At 42.6% G+C, this 19,493-nt stretch overlaps 1 protein-coding gene across 3 annotated transcripts in view; it reads left to right on the top strand.

Moving 5' to 3' along the window:
• RGS22 (regulator of G protein signaling 22) overlaps nt 1-19,493 on the top strand; it is a 915,000-nt gene that overhangs the window by 852,716 nt on the left and 42,791 nt on the right. For all 3 annotated transcript variants that reach the window (XM_029591789.1, XM_029591788.1, XM_029591791.1), the window contains 2 exons: nt 10,126-10,228; nt 10,592-10,682. In XM_029591789.1, the coding sequence (XP_029447649.1) occupies nt 10,126-10,228; nt 10,592-10,680 (192 nt within the window). In that variant the 3' untranslated portion in view covers nt 10,681-10,682. The remainder of the gene's footprint in view (nt 1-10,125; nt 10,229-10,591; nt 10,683-19,493) is intronic.

Genomic DNA, 19,493 nt, shown 5'->3' with positions numbered 1-19,493 from the left:
GAGGCCAGAAGAGAGTGTCCGAGTGGATAGTGAGGATCAAGGCCAGAGTAACTGTCTAGACCTGTAGTCAATCCAGTAGTCAGGTCAGGCAAAGGTCAAGTTCCAGGCAGTGGTCAGACGAGGTCAGTGGACAGGCAGAGGTCGGTTCCAGGCAGTGGTCAGACGTAGTCAGTGAACAGGCAGAGGTCAGATCCAGGCAGCAGTCAGACAAGGTCAAGAGCAAGCAAAGGTCACTACCGTGAGATCAGTCCGAAGGGTGCTACCAGGGATGGAGAGACGAAAGAACAGGAGACGCTGGAACAGGAGACACAGGAGACACTGGAACAGGCAAACTAGAGAACAACAGAGTGTACGACCCGATTGCCAAGGCAAGGAAGTGGTGTCTGACCACTTCCTTAAATCCTGCTGTCAATCAGGGCGCATCACGGAGCTGGTATCCACCCTTGGCTCTTTAAGAGGCTGGGCGGTCCGTGTGCATGCGCCTAGCAGCGTGGACAACGCCATGGAGGACACCGAGCCCCACCATGAGGCCTGGACAGGAGACTGTGAGTGGGGGAGCTGGGGACGCCGCGAACTGGCTGCGGCTGCGGAGGAGGAGAGGCCGGAGCTCGTGGAAGAGAGAGAAAGGTGAGCAGGGCTGACCGTGGAGCGGAAGCGGCCGGGTCGCGCAACAGTACCGCCCCCTTCTAGGCTTCCCCCTTACCGGCCTGGGCTTTTTAGGGTGAGCCCGATGGAACTCTGCAAGGAGGTCCTTGTCATAGATGTGGTGGGAGGGCTCCCAGGAGTTCTCCTCTGGCCCAAAGCCCTCCCAAGACAGGATGTATTCCCAATGGCCTCTTCATCACCGGACATCAAGGACCTCTTTTACCTGGAGGATGTCTTTAGGTTCAGCGGTAAGTTGAGTAGAAGCAGGAGACCTACGAGAAGGCCAGGTCAAGACTAATGGCTTTAATAAGGAGACATGGAATGTATAGTGGATTCCCATGGAGGCGGGAAGTTGCAGTTGGTATGTAACTGCTCCTATGCGTCGGATGATTGGGAATGGTCCAATGAACTTGGGAGCCAATCGTTGTGAAGGCAGACGTAATTTAATGTGTTTCGTGCTGAGCCAGACTTTCTGGCCTGGTTGGGACAGAGGTGCAGTGCGACGGTGAGCATCCGTGAAGCATTTGGCTTTCTTGGCAGCCTGACCCAGCCTTTCCTTGACCTGGTTCCAGAGACAACGGATCATCTGTGCCGTAGACTGAGCTACAGGTGAGGGTACGGAAAGCGGCACTGGTAGAGGCAGGCATGGCTAGCAACCGAATACTACGGAGAAGGGAGAGATTTCGGTGGCAGAGGCGACATGGGTATTGTGGGATAACTTGGCCCAGGGCAAGAGCTCGGCCCAGTTATCCTGCTGATCATTGATGTAGGATCTTAGGAATGTCTTCAGCGAGCGGTTTGTCCTCTCAGCTTGGCCATTCGCTTGAGGGTGGTAAACCAAAGTCAGATTCAGGGTAATATCAAACTTTTTACACAGGGACTTCCAGTACTTGGCAGCGAATTGTGGCCCACAATCAGAAACAATCTCTTTGGGTAATCCATGTAAGTGGAATACATTGTTCAGGAAGAGTTTTGCCAATTCAGGAGCTGAAGGGAGGCTCTGTAGTGGAACAAAGTGGGCCATTTTTGAAAAGCAGTCGATAATAACCCAGATGACTGTGTTGTCTTTGATGTGGGCAGATCGATGATGAAATCAGTCGAGATGCTTGACCAGGGTTCGGTGGGAGCCGGAAGAGGTTGGAGGAGTCCCCAAGGATGGCCAGTCAGAGGTTTTTGCTGTGAAGAGATGGGGCAGGAGTCCACAAAGCTGCAGGAGTCTTTAACCATGCTAAGCCACCAGTAATGTCTTCTTAACATTTCAAGGGTCCTAGCCCGGCCAGGATGGCCAGCCAACTTTGAGTTATGGGCCCAGTGGAGGATGCGCTCTTGGAGGTGGCGTGGGACCACCGTCTTCCCAGCTGGTACCGTGTTGGTAACTGCGAGGGTTATGCAGGCCGGATCAATGATGTGCCTAGGAGTTTTGGGCATATCTTCTGGCGAGAGAGAGCATCCGCTTGGGTGTTCTTTGCTGCAGGATGGTAGTGGAGTTCAAAGTTAAAACGTTCAAAGAACAGCACCCAGCAGGCCTGTCTGGGGTTCAATAGCTATGCTTCCTTTAAGTGTTCGAGGTTCTTGTGATCTATAAAGATCATGAATTTATGCTGTGCTCCTTCTAACCAGGGGCGCCATTCCTGAAGGGCCAATTTCACAGCTAAGAGCTCACAAGTAATTTTGCTCTGTGGGAGAAAATTTGTGTGAGTAGAAGGAGCAGGGTACTAAGATCCCTTGGAGAAATATTGGCTCAGGACCGCCCCTGCTCCAATGGCGGTGGCATCAACTTCAATGACGAAGGGGCGGTTAGGATCTGGGTGACGTAGACAGGGTCCGGTGCAGAAGGCCTCTTTCAAGGCGAGGAAAGCAGATTGAGCCTTGGGGCTCCAAACTTGAAGATTACACCATTCCTAGTCATGGCCGTGAATGGAGCAGCTAGCGTGGAGTAGTTAGCGATGAAGTTCCTGTAATAATTTGTAAATCCAAGGAATCTTTGTAAGGCACGGAGTACTACTGGCTGAGGCCAATCTCAAATTCCTTGGAGTTTCTCAGGGTCCATTGTGAAACCACGATTGAAGATAATGTAGCCCAGAAATGGAAGACGAGTCTGCTCGAAGATACACTTTGTATAGAGACGATTGCCCTGAAGCGTTGGAGGACTGTTTGAACATGTGAGCGGTCGGACTTCAAGTCAATGAAAAAATCAGTATATTGTCTAGATATACCACGACAAATGAGTATAGTAAGTCCCGGAAGATTCATTCATCAAACGCTGAAAGACCGCAGGGGCGTTACAAAGTCCGAAAGGCATTACTACGTACTCGTAGTGACTGTCCCTTGTATTGAAAGCGGTCTTCCAGATATTCTCTGCTGGATCCGTACAAGATTGTATGCCCCTCGGAGATCTAGCTTTGTAACGATCTGGGCTCCTTGTAGGCGATCAAATGGTTCGCTAATGAGTGGCAGAGGGTAACGATCCTTGCGAGTCATGGCAAGTCAATGCAAGGATGTAAACTGCCATCTTTCTTCTTCACGAAGAAGAATCTGGTACCTGCCGGGGAATCGGAAGGTCTTATGAATCCTTTATTCAGGTTCTCTTTAATGTAGTCAGACATTGCTTGGGTCTCTAGTAGCTAGAGAGGGTAGATTCTGCCCTTGAAAGGCATGGTACCTGGTAGGAGCTCAAAGGGACAATTGAATTCTCGGAGTGGAGGCAAAATGTCAGCATTTTGTTTGGAGAACACATCTTTGAAGTCAGAATATGGAGCAGGTAACCCGGTAAGGGTTGTAAAGTTCAGGATGGTAACCGCTGGAGACACCTGAGCAGACAGCAGTTCTGACACTGGGGTCCCCACTGAATTAACTGCAGGGATTGCCAGTCAAAGTGGGGTCCGTGTACCTGAAGCCAGGGAAGTCCTAGGATTACTGGATGCGTGGAACGCTTCAAGACATACAATGAAATTTCCTCTTCATGGAGGGTTTCCACGGTGAGGCGGAAGGCCATGGTGCGATGAGTAATGCGTCCAGGGAGGTACTCTCCCTGGATTGATGCTATTGTGTTCCTCGGCCGTGGAAGGCCACAGCCGTGGTCCTCTACCGTGCCCGTGACGTCGACCCGCCGCGGGAGCTCCGGGGGAAGCCCCTGACCCTATGCCCATCGCTCCGGCACGGGCTTCAGTGATGGTCGCCGGGTGGGGAGCTGTCCCTGCTCCTCCCTCGCGGTGTCCAGCAGCGTTTACTCTGCGGAGGAAATCCAAGCTGGCCGCCGCCATCCTTAGGCGCAAGGCCATGCCTCCTCGTCAGATTTAAAGGGACCTGATCCCTTTAACTCCACTCAGCTGTTCCTTATGAGCCAGAGCAGAGGAAGTATAAAAGGAGGCTTCCTCTGCTCATTCCTTGACTTGGCAACGTCTTCCTACGCTGTCTAAGTCTGCTTGCTACGGTGAGTCTTCTAGTGTCTTGAATCCTTGTTCCTGGTTCCTGTTTCGTCTTGTGTTCCTGGTTCCTGACTTCGGATTGGATAGCAGTGATTCCTGGTGTGTGACTTCGGACTGGCAAGTGGTGATTCCTGGTGTGTGACTTCAGACTGGTAAGCGATGACCCCTGGGTGTGTGACCTCGGACTGGTAAGCGACGACCCTCTGGCACTTGACCTTGGATTTCTTCTTGACCATCGTCTCCAAGAGCCCACCTAAGTCCCAGCGGCCCGGGTCCCTACGGGCTCCTCCCGGGGGGGACCGCGGGCTTCCAGGGGTGAAGCTCCAGTCAGCCCTAGCACCGAACGCTCATCTCCTTGACCTCTCAAAGGTCCACCTAAGTCCCAGCGGTGCGGGTCCCTACGGGCTCCTCCTGGGGGGACCGCGGGCTTCCAGTGGCGAAGACACAGTTCCTCTCCTTTTACAGGTACCTGGTGATCCAGTGGGGGTCCCGGGAATGATCTCTCGCGATCTCCCGCTCCAGGCCATCCTCCCGCTCCCCGGCCGTCGGCTGCCACTGATCAAAATGGCGCCGATGGCCCTTTGCCCTTACCTGTAAAAGTTTTGGGGGGGATCGGGAGGGTGGGGGAAGCTAAGGGGTTGCTTTTAAAGGGTCGGGGTGGGTTTTTTGTTTATCGGTTGGGGCGCAACTTTTTGTTTATTGGCTGGGGCAATTAGTCTCAAACTAATCCTCGATGCACTCCACTTAACACAGGTCTCTCTTCAGAGTAGTTTCCATTTACCATTACATGATGTCTCCTATCCATCTCATCAACCAGTTAAGAATCCACTCCACCACCTTGGTGCCCATTCCCCAGTTTTTCATTTTATCTGTGAGCCTCCTATATGGGGTAGTATCAAAAGCTTTGCTGAAAACCAAGTAGTAACATCAAGCGCTCTTCCTTGATTCAGTTCTCTAGTCACCCAATCAAAAACATTCAATCAGATTTGTCTGACAGGACCTTCGCCTGGTGAATCCATGCTGCCTCAAATCCACCAAACCAAGAGATGGTAGATAATTCATTATACTTTCCTTCAGCAGAGTCTTCATTAATTTTCCCACCACCAAGTTGAGGCTAACCGGCCTCCTCTCTGCTATCACTCTTGTGAAGTGGGTCCATAATTGCTCTTCTCTAATCTTGCGGCACCCACTCCCATTTCCATGGATCTATTGAACAGGTCTTACAGCGAACCCACCAGCACATTTCTGAGCTCTTAGTATCCTATCCCATGGTCTTCTCCACTTTCAGATTTCTTAGCTCTTCCCATTCATTCTGTTCAGGGGCGGATTGTGGGAAAATAGTGGCCCGGGGGATTTTTCTCCATACTGGCCCATGGGTACACAATTACATATACAATATAATTTACATATATAATTTACATATATATGTACACACCCCTATATTTCGGTATGGTCCTCCCATATCAACACAGTACTATTTGCCAACACTCAAAGAATAACAACCCCACCTATGAAAAAGAATACCACAAATATTACACCAGAATCTAAAATATCAATACTCCTATCAGGAAAACGGAACAGGCCAAGCTACTACAGATCCCTACAGAGAAACCACATGCTAAAAGAATGATTCATCTCAGTCTTTGCATGCAGAACACAAACTCTCACCAAATACAGAATACAAAAATGAAGTAGCACAAATGACAAAAACTGAAATGGAAACTCCAAGAAGCCAGATTCCATGTATTAACAATAGAAAAATAGAACCACCATTCCTCATAAAACAAATAAAATCAAGAAACATAAAGCATCAGTTATAATAGTAAAACCATAATAAAATAATATTTTAAAACTACTAATAAATAGAATTTCTATTAATTAAAATCATATACATTTTTTACAATGTCCCAAACACTAATAAAATATTTCAAAACAGCACATATATCAAATAACATTCAATAATTAAAACTAATAAGGATTTTAAAAAGCCCCTGCTGTCCCCTTCTGTGAGAGCTCTTTATTTCCAGTCACCCTGATATTGTCGAGGATTAGGAGGTTATCCTCTCTCTCACACATACTCACATGTCCATTCTCTCTCACACATACACTGTCACATACATATACATTCATGCTCTTATACCCACCATAACTTCTCACTCTCACTGACACTGACACACTCTCAGGCTCTAAGACACTCCCCCTCCACACACACACAAACTCTTACTCCCTTGGATTTTCTCATACACACTCATGCTATCACACTCACATACACACACACACACACACACACACACTGACCCCCAGGCAGGCTCCCATTCATTTTCACACCACTCCCTCCCCATCCCCCAGGCATGCATACATTCATTCTCACACACAGACCCCCAGGCAGGCACCTATGCATTCTCACACACATACACCCCCAGGCAGAGTCCCATTCATACACATGCACACACTAAAGGCAGACCCCCTCTCTTTCTTTTGCCAGCAACCTCGGAGCCTCTCTCATTCCTCTGCTGCCACTGTCACTGCTGCCGCATGGCTATTGCAGAGGCGCCGATTGCTGCTACTGACACTGAAGTCCATTCTGCTGCCTCCTCTGTGCAGGCCCCGTGGGCTTCCACTTTCTCCATGCTGATCTCGTACATTGTGAGATCCGCATAGAGAAAGTGCTATTCTTGTACATTCCCAAAGATTACATGTGCCAATCACTAAAAAGTAATTTTTTTTTTTTTTACCTTTGCTGGCTGATCTTAGTTTTCTAATCGGTTGGTCACAGGCTTTTTTTTCCCACCTTCCCTTTCTTATTTTTTTGCCAATTCCTTTTATATTGTCTTTTTTTCTATTTCTTTTCTCTCCATCTTCTTCCCTCAAACACACACTCAGGTTCTCATTCTCACATGCTTTCTATCTCTCTCTCTCTCTCTCACACACACACACACACCCTCTCACTGTCACATGCTCTCTCTCATACAATCATTCATACACACAGGCTCTCACTCTCACACACACAGAGGCTCTCACATGCTGTCTCTGCAAACATTCAGATCCTCACTCCCACACACAATTTCTCAACTCATCTCATACACGCACACACACACACTCTACAGACCCTCAGCCTCTCTCTCACCTCTGTGCCTCCTCTTCTCGGGCCGCGGCGGCCCTGCTACCGGGCCTCTTCCTCCTTCTCGGGCCGCTGCTCCTCTTCTGCATGCGCTGATGCTCCTCCTCCTTCCTGCCCACGCGGCTCCAGCAACGTTTACTTCCGGGGTCGCACAGGCAGGAAGGAGGAGGAGCATCGGCGCGTTTAAATGCGATCTTTTCTTCAGGCCGGGGTGACGTGAGCCTCACCACGGTCCTGCCCATCTGTCTGTCGCTGCTCAGCGGCCGCATGAGCCTCCTTGCGCCCGGGGGCATTGGCTCCCCTCAGGATACCACTGCTCGCGGCGCCCCCTAATACTTTGGTTGGAAACTTTATAATACAAAAAAAAAAAATCATGTGACAGGAGTGACCGGCCCACCGGGGGAAGCCCAATCCCCCGATAAGTCAATCCGCCCCTGATTCTGTTCTGTAAATAGGGTTGCATCTACCCCACTCCCATCCATGATCTTGCAACCAGCAACAGTCCTTCTCCAGGTACTTCTTTAGTGAACACAGAACTGACGTATTTGTTTAATTTTCCACTCTTTCTCTGTCTTTCTCCACACATTGCTCATTGTCACAATTCAATTTCACTATACCACCTCGAGCCTTCCTCCTTTCTCTGATATATCAGAAAAATGCTTTGCACCTCGATCTACCTCTTTGGAAATCGTTTCTTCTGCTTGATGTTTTGCTTCCTGATTTCTTTCCTCAGCTTCCTCAGCTTCATCAGGTATTCTTCCCTGCGTTCCTCTGTTTGGATCCTTTGTACTTCTTCAATTCAGTTCTTTTTCCTTTATCTTTTCAGTTATCTCCTTTGAGAACCAGATCAGTTTATTTATCCTCTTACTTTTGTTTGCTTTTTGAACATAAAGATTTGTTGTCTTTGTAATAACTCCTTTTAATCTGGCCCACTGTTGCTCCACCTCACCCATTTTCTCTCAGTCTTCTAATTTTTCCTACAGGTATGTCCCCATTTTGACAAAGTCTGTATTTTTGAAATTCAAAGCTTGGATCTTGGTGTGACTTCTCTCTATCCTGGCTGCAATATCAAACCATAACATCTAATGATCACTGGTGCACAGGTGAGCACCTACCTGGACATTAGAGACATTATCCCCATTTTTATTAGGTTGACTGTCACTCCCTCTCTCGTGGGTTCCCACTACCATTTGTTAGAGCAGTTCCCCTTGAAGGGCATCCACTGTCTCTCTACTTCTTGCAGATTCTGCAGTAAGGATACTCTAATCCACAGTTGGCAGATTAAAATCTCCAATGAGCAACATTTCTTCTTTTTTTTCCCTGCCTTTTGACTATCTTTGTTCAGACCACTGTCCGGGTCTTCTGTTTCAGTCTCTGATAAGTTCACAAATGCTGATTGGTAGGTTTGGGGGAAAAAAAAGATATATATCCCCACCACGGAGGCGCCTAGCCTGATCTACTTGCAGGTACACAGGCATTCATTGTTATTGTCCTTCTATGCATAAAGCAGTTTTTCTTATGCAGAGAAAGATGCCAACTAGACCATGCATCTTTGCCGCAGAGGCTCCATTTTTGTTAGCCACATACATAGTCAGAAGGTTTCCCTACAGGGTTTTATTCCTACACTTCTGCTGGTTGCTCACAAAAATGTTGAAAAGATCCAGCCCAAAGATAGATTCCTGTAGCACACTGCTAGTAATGTCCCTCTCCTTGTAGTGAACTCTATTTATCACTACCCTTTGTTGCCTCCCAGTCAATCAGTTTCTAACCCAGTCAGTCACTTTAGGACCCATGCCAAGGACATTCTATTTATAAGTTGTCAATGAGGAACTATGTCAAAGGCCTTACTGAAATCCAAGTACACTACCTCTAGCTCTCTCCCTTGATCCAACTCTCTGGTCACCCAAAGAAATTGATTAGATTCATCTGATAAGAACTACTTCTGGTAAAACCCTGCTGTCTCAGGTCTTGTAATCCACTGGATTCCAGAAACTGTACTATCCTCTGTTTTAGCAGTGATGCAATTAATTTTCTCACCACAGAGGTCAGTCTAACCAGCTTGTAATTCCCAGCCCTCCCCCTTTCTATAAAGACATTTTTCTTAGATTACTCCTGAATCTACCCCATTTCCTCCTCATCCCATGACTGCTTGCCATTGAAAGAGGCCTGACCTTGGTGCATTTATTCCCTGGAGATACTAAATGTCACTATTATATCTCCCTTTTCCCTTTTTTCCTCCATGGTATAGATGTTTAGATCTGTTTTCTGCTGGTTATTCCTCTTCCTGTGTACCCATGCATCCTTCTGGCTTTTTCCATTGCCTACCTACCTCTTTGGCCACCTAAAGATATTGATCACCCCTATAGAAGAACTTCATCCCTTATGCTGTACCGTCTCCTTGGATTTTTGAAACCCAAATGAATGACCCTGCATTTTTTTATCATTAAATCTTAGTTGCCAGTCTCTAGACCATTCCTCAAACTTCACATGTAATCTTTTGACCACAACAATTATACATAATTATCTTTTATAAAGTAACACAATTACTGCATAGTTTTGCTGTGTTATCACTTGTATACCTGCTCCAGCAAAATATTTTTAAGTATAATGATTTCTAAGCATCATTGAGGGGAGCAGTTAACGAGTTAATATTAACTGGTTAATTGTGGCTGAATATTGAGCTAACCGGCTAAAGCTGCAGCTGACTATCCAGTTAAATCCAACCACACAGATCTTGTGTGCTTAGACGTGGCCCTTTTGGTCTGGCTAAAAATGTGCTCATGACTTTTTCCAGATTTTAGCCTGAGGGAAGGGAAGTTTTAATTGGTTATATTTGTTATTAAAATTCAATTTTTAATGTATAAACCTTTGGAAAGTTGATGCTTAAGTTGCTTATATATCACTAACTGGCATTATATTACCTTCTTGTAGGGTACCTGGTCCTACTCAAAGTATTTAGAAGCTATAGAGCAGGAAAGAATGCTGCTTAAACTTCAAGAAGACTTGGAGAGATCATCTTCATCATTTTTTACAGGTTATACACATCTCATAGACTCTTGTTTGTCGTGCATATTTGTCTTGATAAGCTTGTAAGCTCCACAGAGAAGGGACTGTTCCTTTTGTGTGTCTGTACTTAGGGAGATAATTTTAAAAAAGACTTACATGCATAAAACCCTGTTTATGTGCATAAGTTGCCTTTGGACAATAAGCTAGGGGGTGGGGGTGTTGTGCAGGAAAACATGATTTCATTCGTACTGTTCCCCACACTCACAGTATATGTTTCAGGAACTTAGTTGAGTGGGGAAAGCATTTATGCACATCCTTTCAAATTTCAAATTGTGTGCTATTGAAAACTACCCTTCTTATGCTAAAACACTGCTTTTTTTTTTTTTAACAGATATGTCATCCATTTATACTGTTAAGACTGAATCCATAAAGCCCTCAGGGAAATCCAACACTCCATCAATCCAGGTTTTAAAACCGTGAGAGTGAGTGTCAAATTAGAAATGTGTGTATGTGTGTGTGTGTGGGGGGGGGGGGGGGGGGTTGCATGTATAGCAGATTATGCAGCTAATAGGTCTGGTTCTCAGGATAATCAAAATGTCTAATTAAATGCAAACTGTAGCCATTGAATGTAAATGAAGTTCATGAATATTTATTGTGGGTCCCCAAAAAAACAGACCTGTTTTGTGGCAATTCAGAACAGGAATAGGGACGTGCATTTAGTTTTATTATTTATTTATTTATTTATTTATTTATTTAACATTTATCATCCATCTGTATCGAAAAAATCATGCTAGGCAAATTATAGTACATGATATCAAGAATACAACATTATATTATACATACATAAAATAGTATAAAACATCTTGGCTACTTGCAAGTTACTACTTATATACCAAGGTTAATCAAATGTCTCATTGAATAAAAGAGCTTTTAAGCTGCTTACAGAAATGAACAATGTTTGAAACAAAACAGAAAATGTAATGAAATTTCCTACTTCTTTTCAATTTGCTTTTAAAATGAAAGAAAAAGAAACCAAATTGTGTACATTTTTTTTTTTATTTCTTGTTTAAAAAATTTTCAACACTGTCACAGATAAACAAATATATATACACTCCTAGACCTCCACTCCAACCCTCCCAAGCTTTCTTACCATATATATATATATATATATTTATTTTTTTTTAAGGGGCAGAAAGGATCCCCGGTTGCTCCTGCCTCACCAGCTGTAGGCTTGGAAATGGTGCTGGAAGACCAGGGCTGGCACCATTATTAATTTCTTCCATATAAAATGGCACTGGCCTGAGGGGCCTGGCCAGCACCACTTGTATGGAATATATTAACAATGGCACCAGCTTCAGTCTGTCAATGTCAATTTTAAAAATGTTACCAGCAAAGCAGGAGTGACCAGGAATAACTCCTGCCCCATGAAAACATAAAAATATAGTAAGCAGGTCTGGAGGATGGAGCACCAGGGGGAGGAATTGGAGGATGGCCCTAGAGAGTTTTTCCTTATCCCAAGGAACTGACATTTTTTTTTGTTTTGATTTTATCTTAGTTTTTTCTTCTTTTTAATTAATTTTTCTTCTTTTTTTTGTTTTGTTTTGTTTTAAATAACTGAAAAGAAACAAATAAACAAAAGCAAACAAAAAGCAAAATAAAAAAAAATGTCTGTAAACACCCCTAGCCCAGAGTTCACAATCCCTGTCCTGTCTACAGTATGCAGAATATAAAGCTATCAATATTGGCAACATGAATTAAGGTGCCACCTATAACGCTTCTACTTACTTTATGTGACATATGAGTTGTCTTAAAAGGAGACAGGAGATTATCTTCTGGACTGTGTGGCAAGCTGCTGGAGTACCTTTTGGGGCTTTTGGAGGTTAGGTGGACAGCAGCAAATGAAATAGGCATGGCAGTTGACGAACCTTGCTGCTCTGTTGAAACACCAGCATATGTCCTGCACCAGTGTAGACAACCATTGTTCCATTTACATAGTACACCTGTGCTTAAAGATTTACATTGGCTGCCAATCGAATGGCGAGTAAAATATAATGCTGTCTTACTTATTTATAAGTAAAAAATTATTAGCAAGAATTCTTTCCTTGCATGAATTTGATGCCATGCATCTAAAATCCTAAATGGTTATTGGGATCTGCACAGAAGGGGTTGCTGGATATTCCCTCGGTTCAGCATGTGCATCTATCAGTCCTGAGAAAGAGCAGTTTCAATAGCAGTGCCTACTCTATGGAATGCATTGCCAGAAGAGCGGAATCTTGTTTCATTATAACAATACTTTAAAAAAATTGCTAAAGACTTTTTTATTTCAGCAAGCCTTTTTTTTTTTTTTTTTTTTTCTATTTTCAATTTTCCACAATTAAATCATGAAATACATCTTAATGAGAATTTCGGTACATATTCCAGAAAACATATTATTCTTTATCTTATACCAACACAAAAATAAAAGGGGAAATTATTTTCTTTCCGAATATATTCCTAAATATAAGTATTACGGAGGCAAGTACACATAGAACGAGTTTGAACAAATTTTCAAAGTATATTAACTTAAGAAATAGGATAAGTGAACAACCCATATATACTTAATCGGTCACACTTCAGGATTCTCTGGGGGATGACCCAATAAGAAATCCTTCAGCTGTGCTGGGTCAAAAAATACATAATTGTTTTCTTGGAATCTTATACAGCATTTACATAGGAACTTTAGAACATATCGGGCACCCATATCCAGTACCCTTTGTTTCATAGTAAGGAATTCTTTCCTGCGTTGCTGGGTTATTTTAATAACATCTGGGTATATCCACAGCCTTGCTCCATAAAATAGAGCTAATCTATTCCTAAGGAACATTTTTAATACATAATTGCGGTCAGACAAAAACGCAAAAGATATCAATAATACTTTCCTATTTTTAACCTCAGTCTCAATGGACAACTCTAATAAATCAGAGATGTCCATTGATGGTATATTTTCTTGAGCAGCCTCGGAAACCCCCCTGGGGTAAGTAGTAAGCTCTTGTACATACTGGAGTTGCAGTCTCAGGTATCTTTAAGACTTCTTTCATATAAGTTTAATAGCTCCAGCGGTGAGATTAATCTTAATACTGGAAAATTAATCACTCTCAAATTCAACATTCTTAAGTTGTTCTCCACCTTTTCCAATCGTCTTCCTGTTATCATTTCTGATTTTACAAAGTCCTGTTGAATAGACTCCATTTTCCTTATCCTACCTTCATGATCTTGTATTTTCAATTCATAGTCTCAGTCTTTTATAATTCTCTTGTGTTTGCTGCTTTATTTCAGTAATCGATTGTGCAATTGATTTAAGGCCGAGTCTATTGCCCTTGAGTGCATACCAAACTTTCCCGAGGGTAATGTCCTCCGGTTGCCCAATACTCACTTTCACAGCTGTGGATTCTATATGGGACTCTCCCCTCTCCTGATGTGTTGCCTCTCGGTTATTATTCCTTGCTGAAAAATCAGCCAAACGGGCAACTTGTTCTCCTCCATGACCCGTCTCCGAAAACACTGAGGACTCCTCTCCATGGGAGGTAGGGAGCGACGGCAAATATTGCAACTCTCCCCGAACTTCCTCGGGTGTGGAATCCGCCATGTGCACCGGGTGCGTGGGCTTGACCGACTCTCGCGGGCTTAGAGTGACATCCGGGGTCAGGGGGGAGCCTGCTCGTTCACCCGGCTCCCCTCCAGCGACCAGCCCGATTGGTGTTGCAGTTGCTCCGGCCAGAAAACCTTCAATCCACGGCTGGTAAGGGTCCACTACCGGGGAGCTAGTTATTGCTCCCCGGACTTTCCCCTTACGTTTGGTGTGAGGCATTTTCTAGTTAGACTAGTAAAGAGAAGAAAAACGCCGCGGAGCTTTGTCTCTAGACGTCCTATCCGGCGGCCATCTTGCCTCGTAATCGTCAGCAAGCCTTTATCTTTTAAGGGTTTTCATACCAGAACAAATGAGAAACACCAATTTGCTAAGTGAGATAAAGAAACCTTCATAAAACCATAGCAGAGAAGACAAATGTATGCATTGCAACTTTTGCTCAATAGTCACCTCAGTTGCTCTATTGCTATGATATGTTTTTTAATCATCGGCCTCACACACTTTTAAATCTTTTTTTTTTTTTTACTTTTTTTTAAATGTCCAATTGCAAGAGCAAAATAAGCATATCAAGTCCAATATATATATAATAAATATGATAGTGGGGAAACAACTTAAGTGAAACTCACATAGAAGACCACACTGGTTTTTCATATTATATTCAGCCCATCGCAAGAGCCTGTCTCATTTGTACTAGTTATATTAGTTTACCTCCACATTTTTGGATTCATTTTTTACTTTTAAGGGTTTTCATACATCATGATTATACTTGTTGTATTAATATTAGTCAGAGGCTGCTGGCAGGTAATTCGGATATGTACGTTTTTGTCTGTTCTGTTTCTATTATGAATGTTTTTATTAAGTGAGCTGCTTAGGGCTGTGGATTAGGTGGCGTAAAAGTAGTTTCTGAAATGTTTTACTGAGTCCCTCCCCACCAGTCATACACTTTGTGTATCATAAATCTGAGCCACAAACTAATATCCTGCAATTCCCAGGTATGCCAGATTATCAGAAACAGCTGCACAGTCAGACAGTTCCAATATAATAATTTCTTTATTTTCTCATAGTTTCCTCATATACAGGCCACAATGCAGTTCCATTCCTTTCAACATCATAGACTTCCAGGAATTACCATCGAGCATGTCAATTACAGGGTGAATTAAGTCCCTCACAACAACCAGAGTATTGTTCAGAAACCTGAACAATACTCTGTTCAGGTTTCTGCATTCAGCAATAGACTCATTCTTCCCACTTCAACAGATATCCCCACCAAGGAGATAGCCCTTGGCTTATCCAGACCCTATCCAGTTTGACCAATACCTCTTCTGGATGACTTTATCAGCTTTTTCAGGATACTTTTCTTTCTCCTTAAGCCACACTCAGCTCCTGTATTCTTGGAACTGAATACCCAGCAACATGCTGGTAACGTGACATCACTTCCTATCTTCCTTTTATTTTCCCCTTTATAGTGCCTTCTGCTTCCCTGGTGGGCTTTTCTCTGGTTTGCTTTCAGATAAGTGGAGTCCTAACTCTAAAAACATTACAATCCCTAAGAGTCTTTCTTTTAAAAATTATATTCCTTCTTTCTCTTCTGCTATTCCTTTAACCATGTAGCTGCTATACCTGTCACTTATGTAACTAATTGTCTACCCATTCTCAGTCTCTAGGCTGCTTCCAAATGAGTGGAGCCTTTGGTTTGTCACACTAAGAGATGTAAGGATTCTCTTCCATTTTTATTTCTGAAATGTTCATCGTACCTGTGTCAGGTCAAACCTTCATATTCTTTGCATGACTCAAATATTGCAACTGCATGTGTAACCATAGTCCTGAACTGGGTTGGGTTGTTCTGCCCAACAACACTCATTGTTCTCAAAAAGGACCATGTCCAGCTGACTATGCTGCGAGGCACAGAAATGTCATTGCCTGCATCCTTTATTCCTTTTTTATTTTTGGTTGTTCGGACCTTTGTGTTTTCATCTCCTTTCCAGTAACCTGAACACAGGGTCAATATTCAAAAGATTTGTCCAGCTAACTTTGAGAGATAGCTGGATAAATCTTTTGGGTTTAAATTACATCCCCACACTGCCTCCTCTTTGCTGAGTGCACAAACTCATCTACATAAAAAGAAGCAGGATTGAAGGTGTTCCTGGCACACAGTAAAACGTAAGCCATCAGCATTGATACTCAGCACTGTCTGGCTAAAGTTATCCAGGTAAGTTTGGTTGGAGAAAGAGACTGTTCTAACGTTATTCAGATAAAGTATATTCAGCAACAGACTAATCTGGATAAGTCTTGATGAATATCCAGACAACTTTGGCTATGGATCTCTATACAGATAGATTGGCACTTTACTACTTTTTTCCTACATGTCCTGGGCACACATCCCATAATTGGGTCATGAAAGTAAGATAAGGGATCCTTTGAGTTTTTGGCGTTAGGGTCTGAAGGCCAGGTGGAAGTGCTGGAATCAGAGAAGTTATCTGAGTTTGAATTGCGTGATGAAGCACTAGAACTGGATAATAATTGTGCTGGTTTTTTCCCTTTTTCCTCCTTTCCTTGCCTCCTCTCTACCCCATGCTTGACTCTGAGAGTTGTGACTAGTTGTGTCAGTAACAGTGACAGTAGGTAAAACAGATTCATCAGAGGGAATACAATGAATGCTTGAGATCAAGGCTCACTGCTGGCACCAAGTTGAAGTTCTGTAGGTTGGTGGTACTGCTGCTGGTATAGGCATCAGACATGTCATACAATACCATATCATAAACTCTCCAGCCCTTTTTAACAATAAAAGAAGAAAAGGCACTACTTCCAGGAGAAACTTCTTGTAAAACTCCACTTGAAAACCATCCGGTCCCGGACATTACCCCCTGGCAGAGCTTTGATCGCACCTTGAATATCCATCAAAAAATAGGAGCTGCCAGCTTATTTTTTCTGTTCATCTTGCTATTGAGGTAGACTAAGACCCTCTAAAAAATGTGTAATATTCTCTCCCAATGGAGGGTCAGGCATGGTGTAGAGATCAGAAAAGTACTGTACAAACAAATGCTCCACGACCCCTGAATCCAAGGTAACCCTTCCTCTCGCATCACGGAGAGAAAGTACGTGTGATTTATCCACTCTCTTCTTAACCAACTTAGCCAATAAAGAACGCAGCTTATCTCTGTGCTCCTATGATTTTAACCTTGAGTATTTAAAAGCACACCCAATATTTTCTGTCTCCAGTGATTTTAAGTCCCTCCATTTAATCTCCAACAATTTATATATGCAAGAGGAGCAAACCTTCTTGTGCTTGTCTTCCAGCCATGTAATTTCAACAAGAAGCTCAGCCACCCTCTTCCTAGTATCTTTCTGGAGATGGCTCACATAAGCAATAATCCTTCCACATAGGAAAGCCTTAAAGGCTGCTCATCTAAGTCCTGGTTCATAGTTCTCTTCAGGGTTAAATTAATTAAATTCCAAGACTGCATTCTTAATCCAAACTGAGAATTCTCTATCACCTAAATTCTCTATCACCTAAAAGAAAGACATTCAATCTCCAAGTAAACTTAGAAGAATTAAATTGGAGTTGGACTTGAATCGGTTGGTGGTCAGAGAGCGTGCATGTCAAAATTGCAGTATCCTGTGCCATGTCTGGATGAAAAGAAGAACATAAGAACATAAGAAATTGCCATGCTGGGTCAGACCAAGGGCCTTATATTCTTGTATTCCATCAAGCCCAGCATCCTATATAATGCTTCTCCAGCGAGAAACCGGGCTTCATCAGGGATTAATTTTCACTGCCCTTTACACCAATGTGCCTCAATCTGCTGCGCTTGATATTATTAGAGCAGAATTTGGGCACATGGATTTTTCTGACATTAAATTCCAATTTTTGATGACTATTGCAGAGATTGTGTTGACATGCAGTTGTTTTTCCTACAAATCCCGTTTCTTTTTACAAACTAAAGGTATACCTATAAGTTTGCCCATAGCTTCAACTATTGCATGTTTATATGTTGCTTATTTTAAGAACCGGATGGTATATTCTTCTACATGGTTTGAACAGGTTGTTTGGTGGGAGAGATATATCGATGATATTTTTTTGATTTGGCAAGGGACGGCGGAACATCTCAAATTATTTTTCCATGAAATCAATGATGGAGATTCTCATTTAAAATTCACAGTTACCATGGATTCATATACAGTTTCATATTTGGATGTAAAGGTTTATTTACATAATAATAAGATCACTACTACAGTTTATAGGAAACCCACTGACAAAAATACATTACTACACTACCATAGTTTTCATCCCCAACAGTTGAAGAACAATATTCCTATAGGACAATTTTTAAGGTACCATCGCTTGTGTTCTTCTGTTGATGAATTTAAAAGGTAAGTTTCTTCCTTATTTTACTTATTTAACTGTACCGAGTTAACCCATATTTAACTGTACCTATAACCTATATTTAACTGTAACCTATATTTAACTGTAGCGAGTTTACCTATATTTATCCTCTCACTACAGTTTTTGTTCTCTGTAAAAGCTTCGCCTGTCGTTATGGCGACACTGTTTATGTTTTATGTAAACCGATACGATGTGTAAATGGATGTCGGTATATAAAAATGCTAAATAAATAAAATAAATAAATCTGTGATTAAGAAAGCTTATAAGCGTGCATTGTTTGCCAACAGGGATAACTTGTTGATTAAATCTCATACTGAGGTTCCCTCAAGAATGATATGTTCCATCCCATATTCATCGAAATCCTCTAACATTAAAGAATTAATAAGGAAACATTGGCATGTTCTAGCTCCTTTAAAGATCTTTGATGAAACTCCCATTTTTGCAATTAAGAAACGTAAGAGTTTGTGGGACAATCTGAACCAACGTGAAGTGAAAGTTGATGAAGGGTTGGTTTATGGACAGCAGACCTGTGGCTCTTGCTCTATTTGTTGTCATGCTTTGATTCTACAGGTTTTCCAACATTCAAATTTAAAACATCCATATGTCCTTCCGGAATTATTTATTTATGAATCGGTGGGCGTAGTTTATGCTATTATATGCCTATGCTCGCTAATTTATATTGGACAAACTGTGAGACCTATAAAAGCACGCATTATAGAACATAAAAGTAGGATTAGATCATGTAAAGAACATGCACCTTTGGTCAATCACTGGATGGAAAAACATGTTCTGGAGGATTTAAAGTTTTTTGTAATTAAAAAAGTTAGATTGAATCTGGGGGGTGATTTATCTTCTATATTGAGACGCGTTGAACAAAGATTTATCTATAATTGGAATACCATCTCCCCCCATGGACTCAACAGTCCCATTGAGTGGACGGCATTTATTGGATGAAGTGATAGGGTAGTCCAGTGTTTGGGTTGTTTTATTATTTTCTTTATGATACAACTCCATATCAGTAGTTTGGTTATCGGGTAATTTCCTGTATGAGTCTTGACATATTTCACTTTGTTATAATGTTATATTGTTATATTATATTGTTATATTGTTTCACTGTATCTCCCACCTGAGTTCTTTGTAAACCGGCATGATGTGCTTCACGAATGTCGGTAAATAAAAGTTAATAAATAAATAAATAAATAAAATAAATATTGTATATGTGGGTCATTAAAAATTATATGAACCATGTACATTTTCGTGATTGGTTTGATTGTTATCTTTTAA

Source organism: Rhinatrema bivittatum, chromosome 2 (assembly GCF_901001135.1).
Source record: "Rhinatrema bivittatum chromosome 2, aRhiBiv1.1, whole genome shotgun sequence".
Lineage (NCBI taxonomy): Eukaryota > Metazoa > Chordata > Amphibia > Gymnophiona > Rhinatrematidae > Rhinatrema > Rhinatrema bivittatum.
Note: the sequence above shows the minus strand (reverse complement) of the source record. Positions and strands in the feature narration are given on the sequence as shown.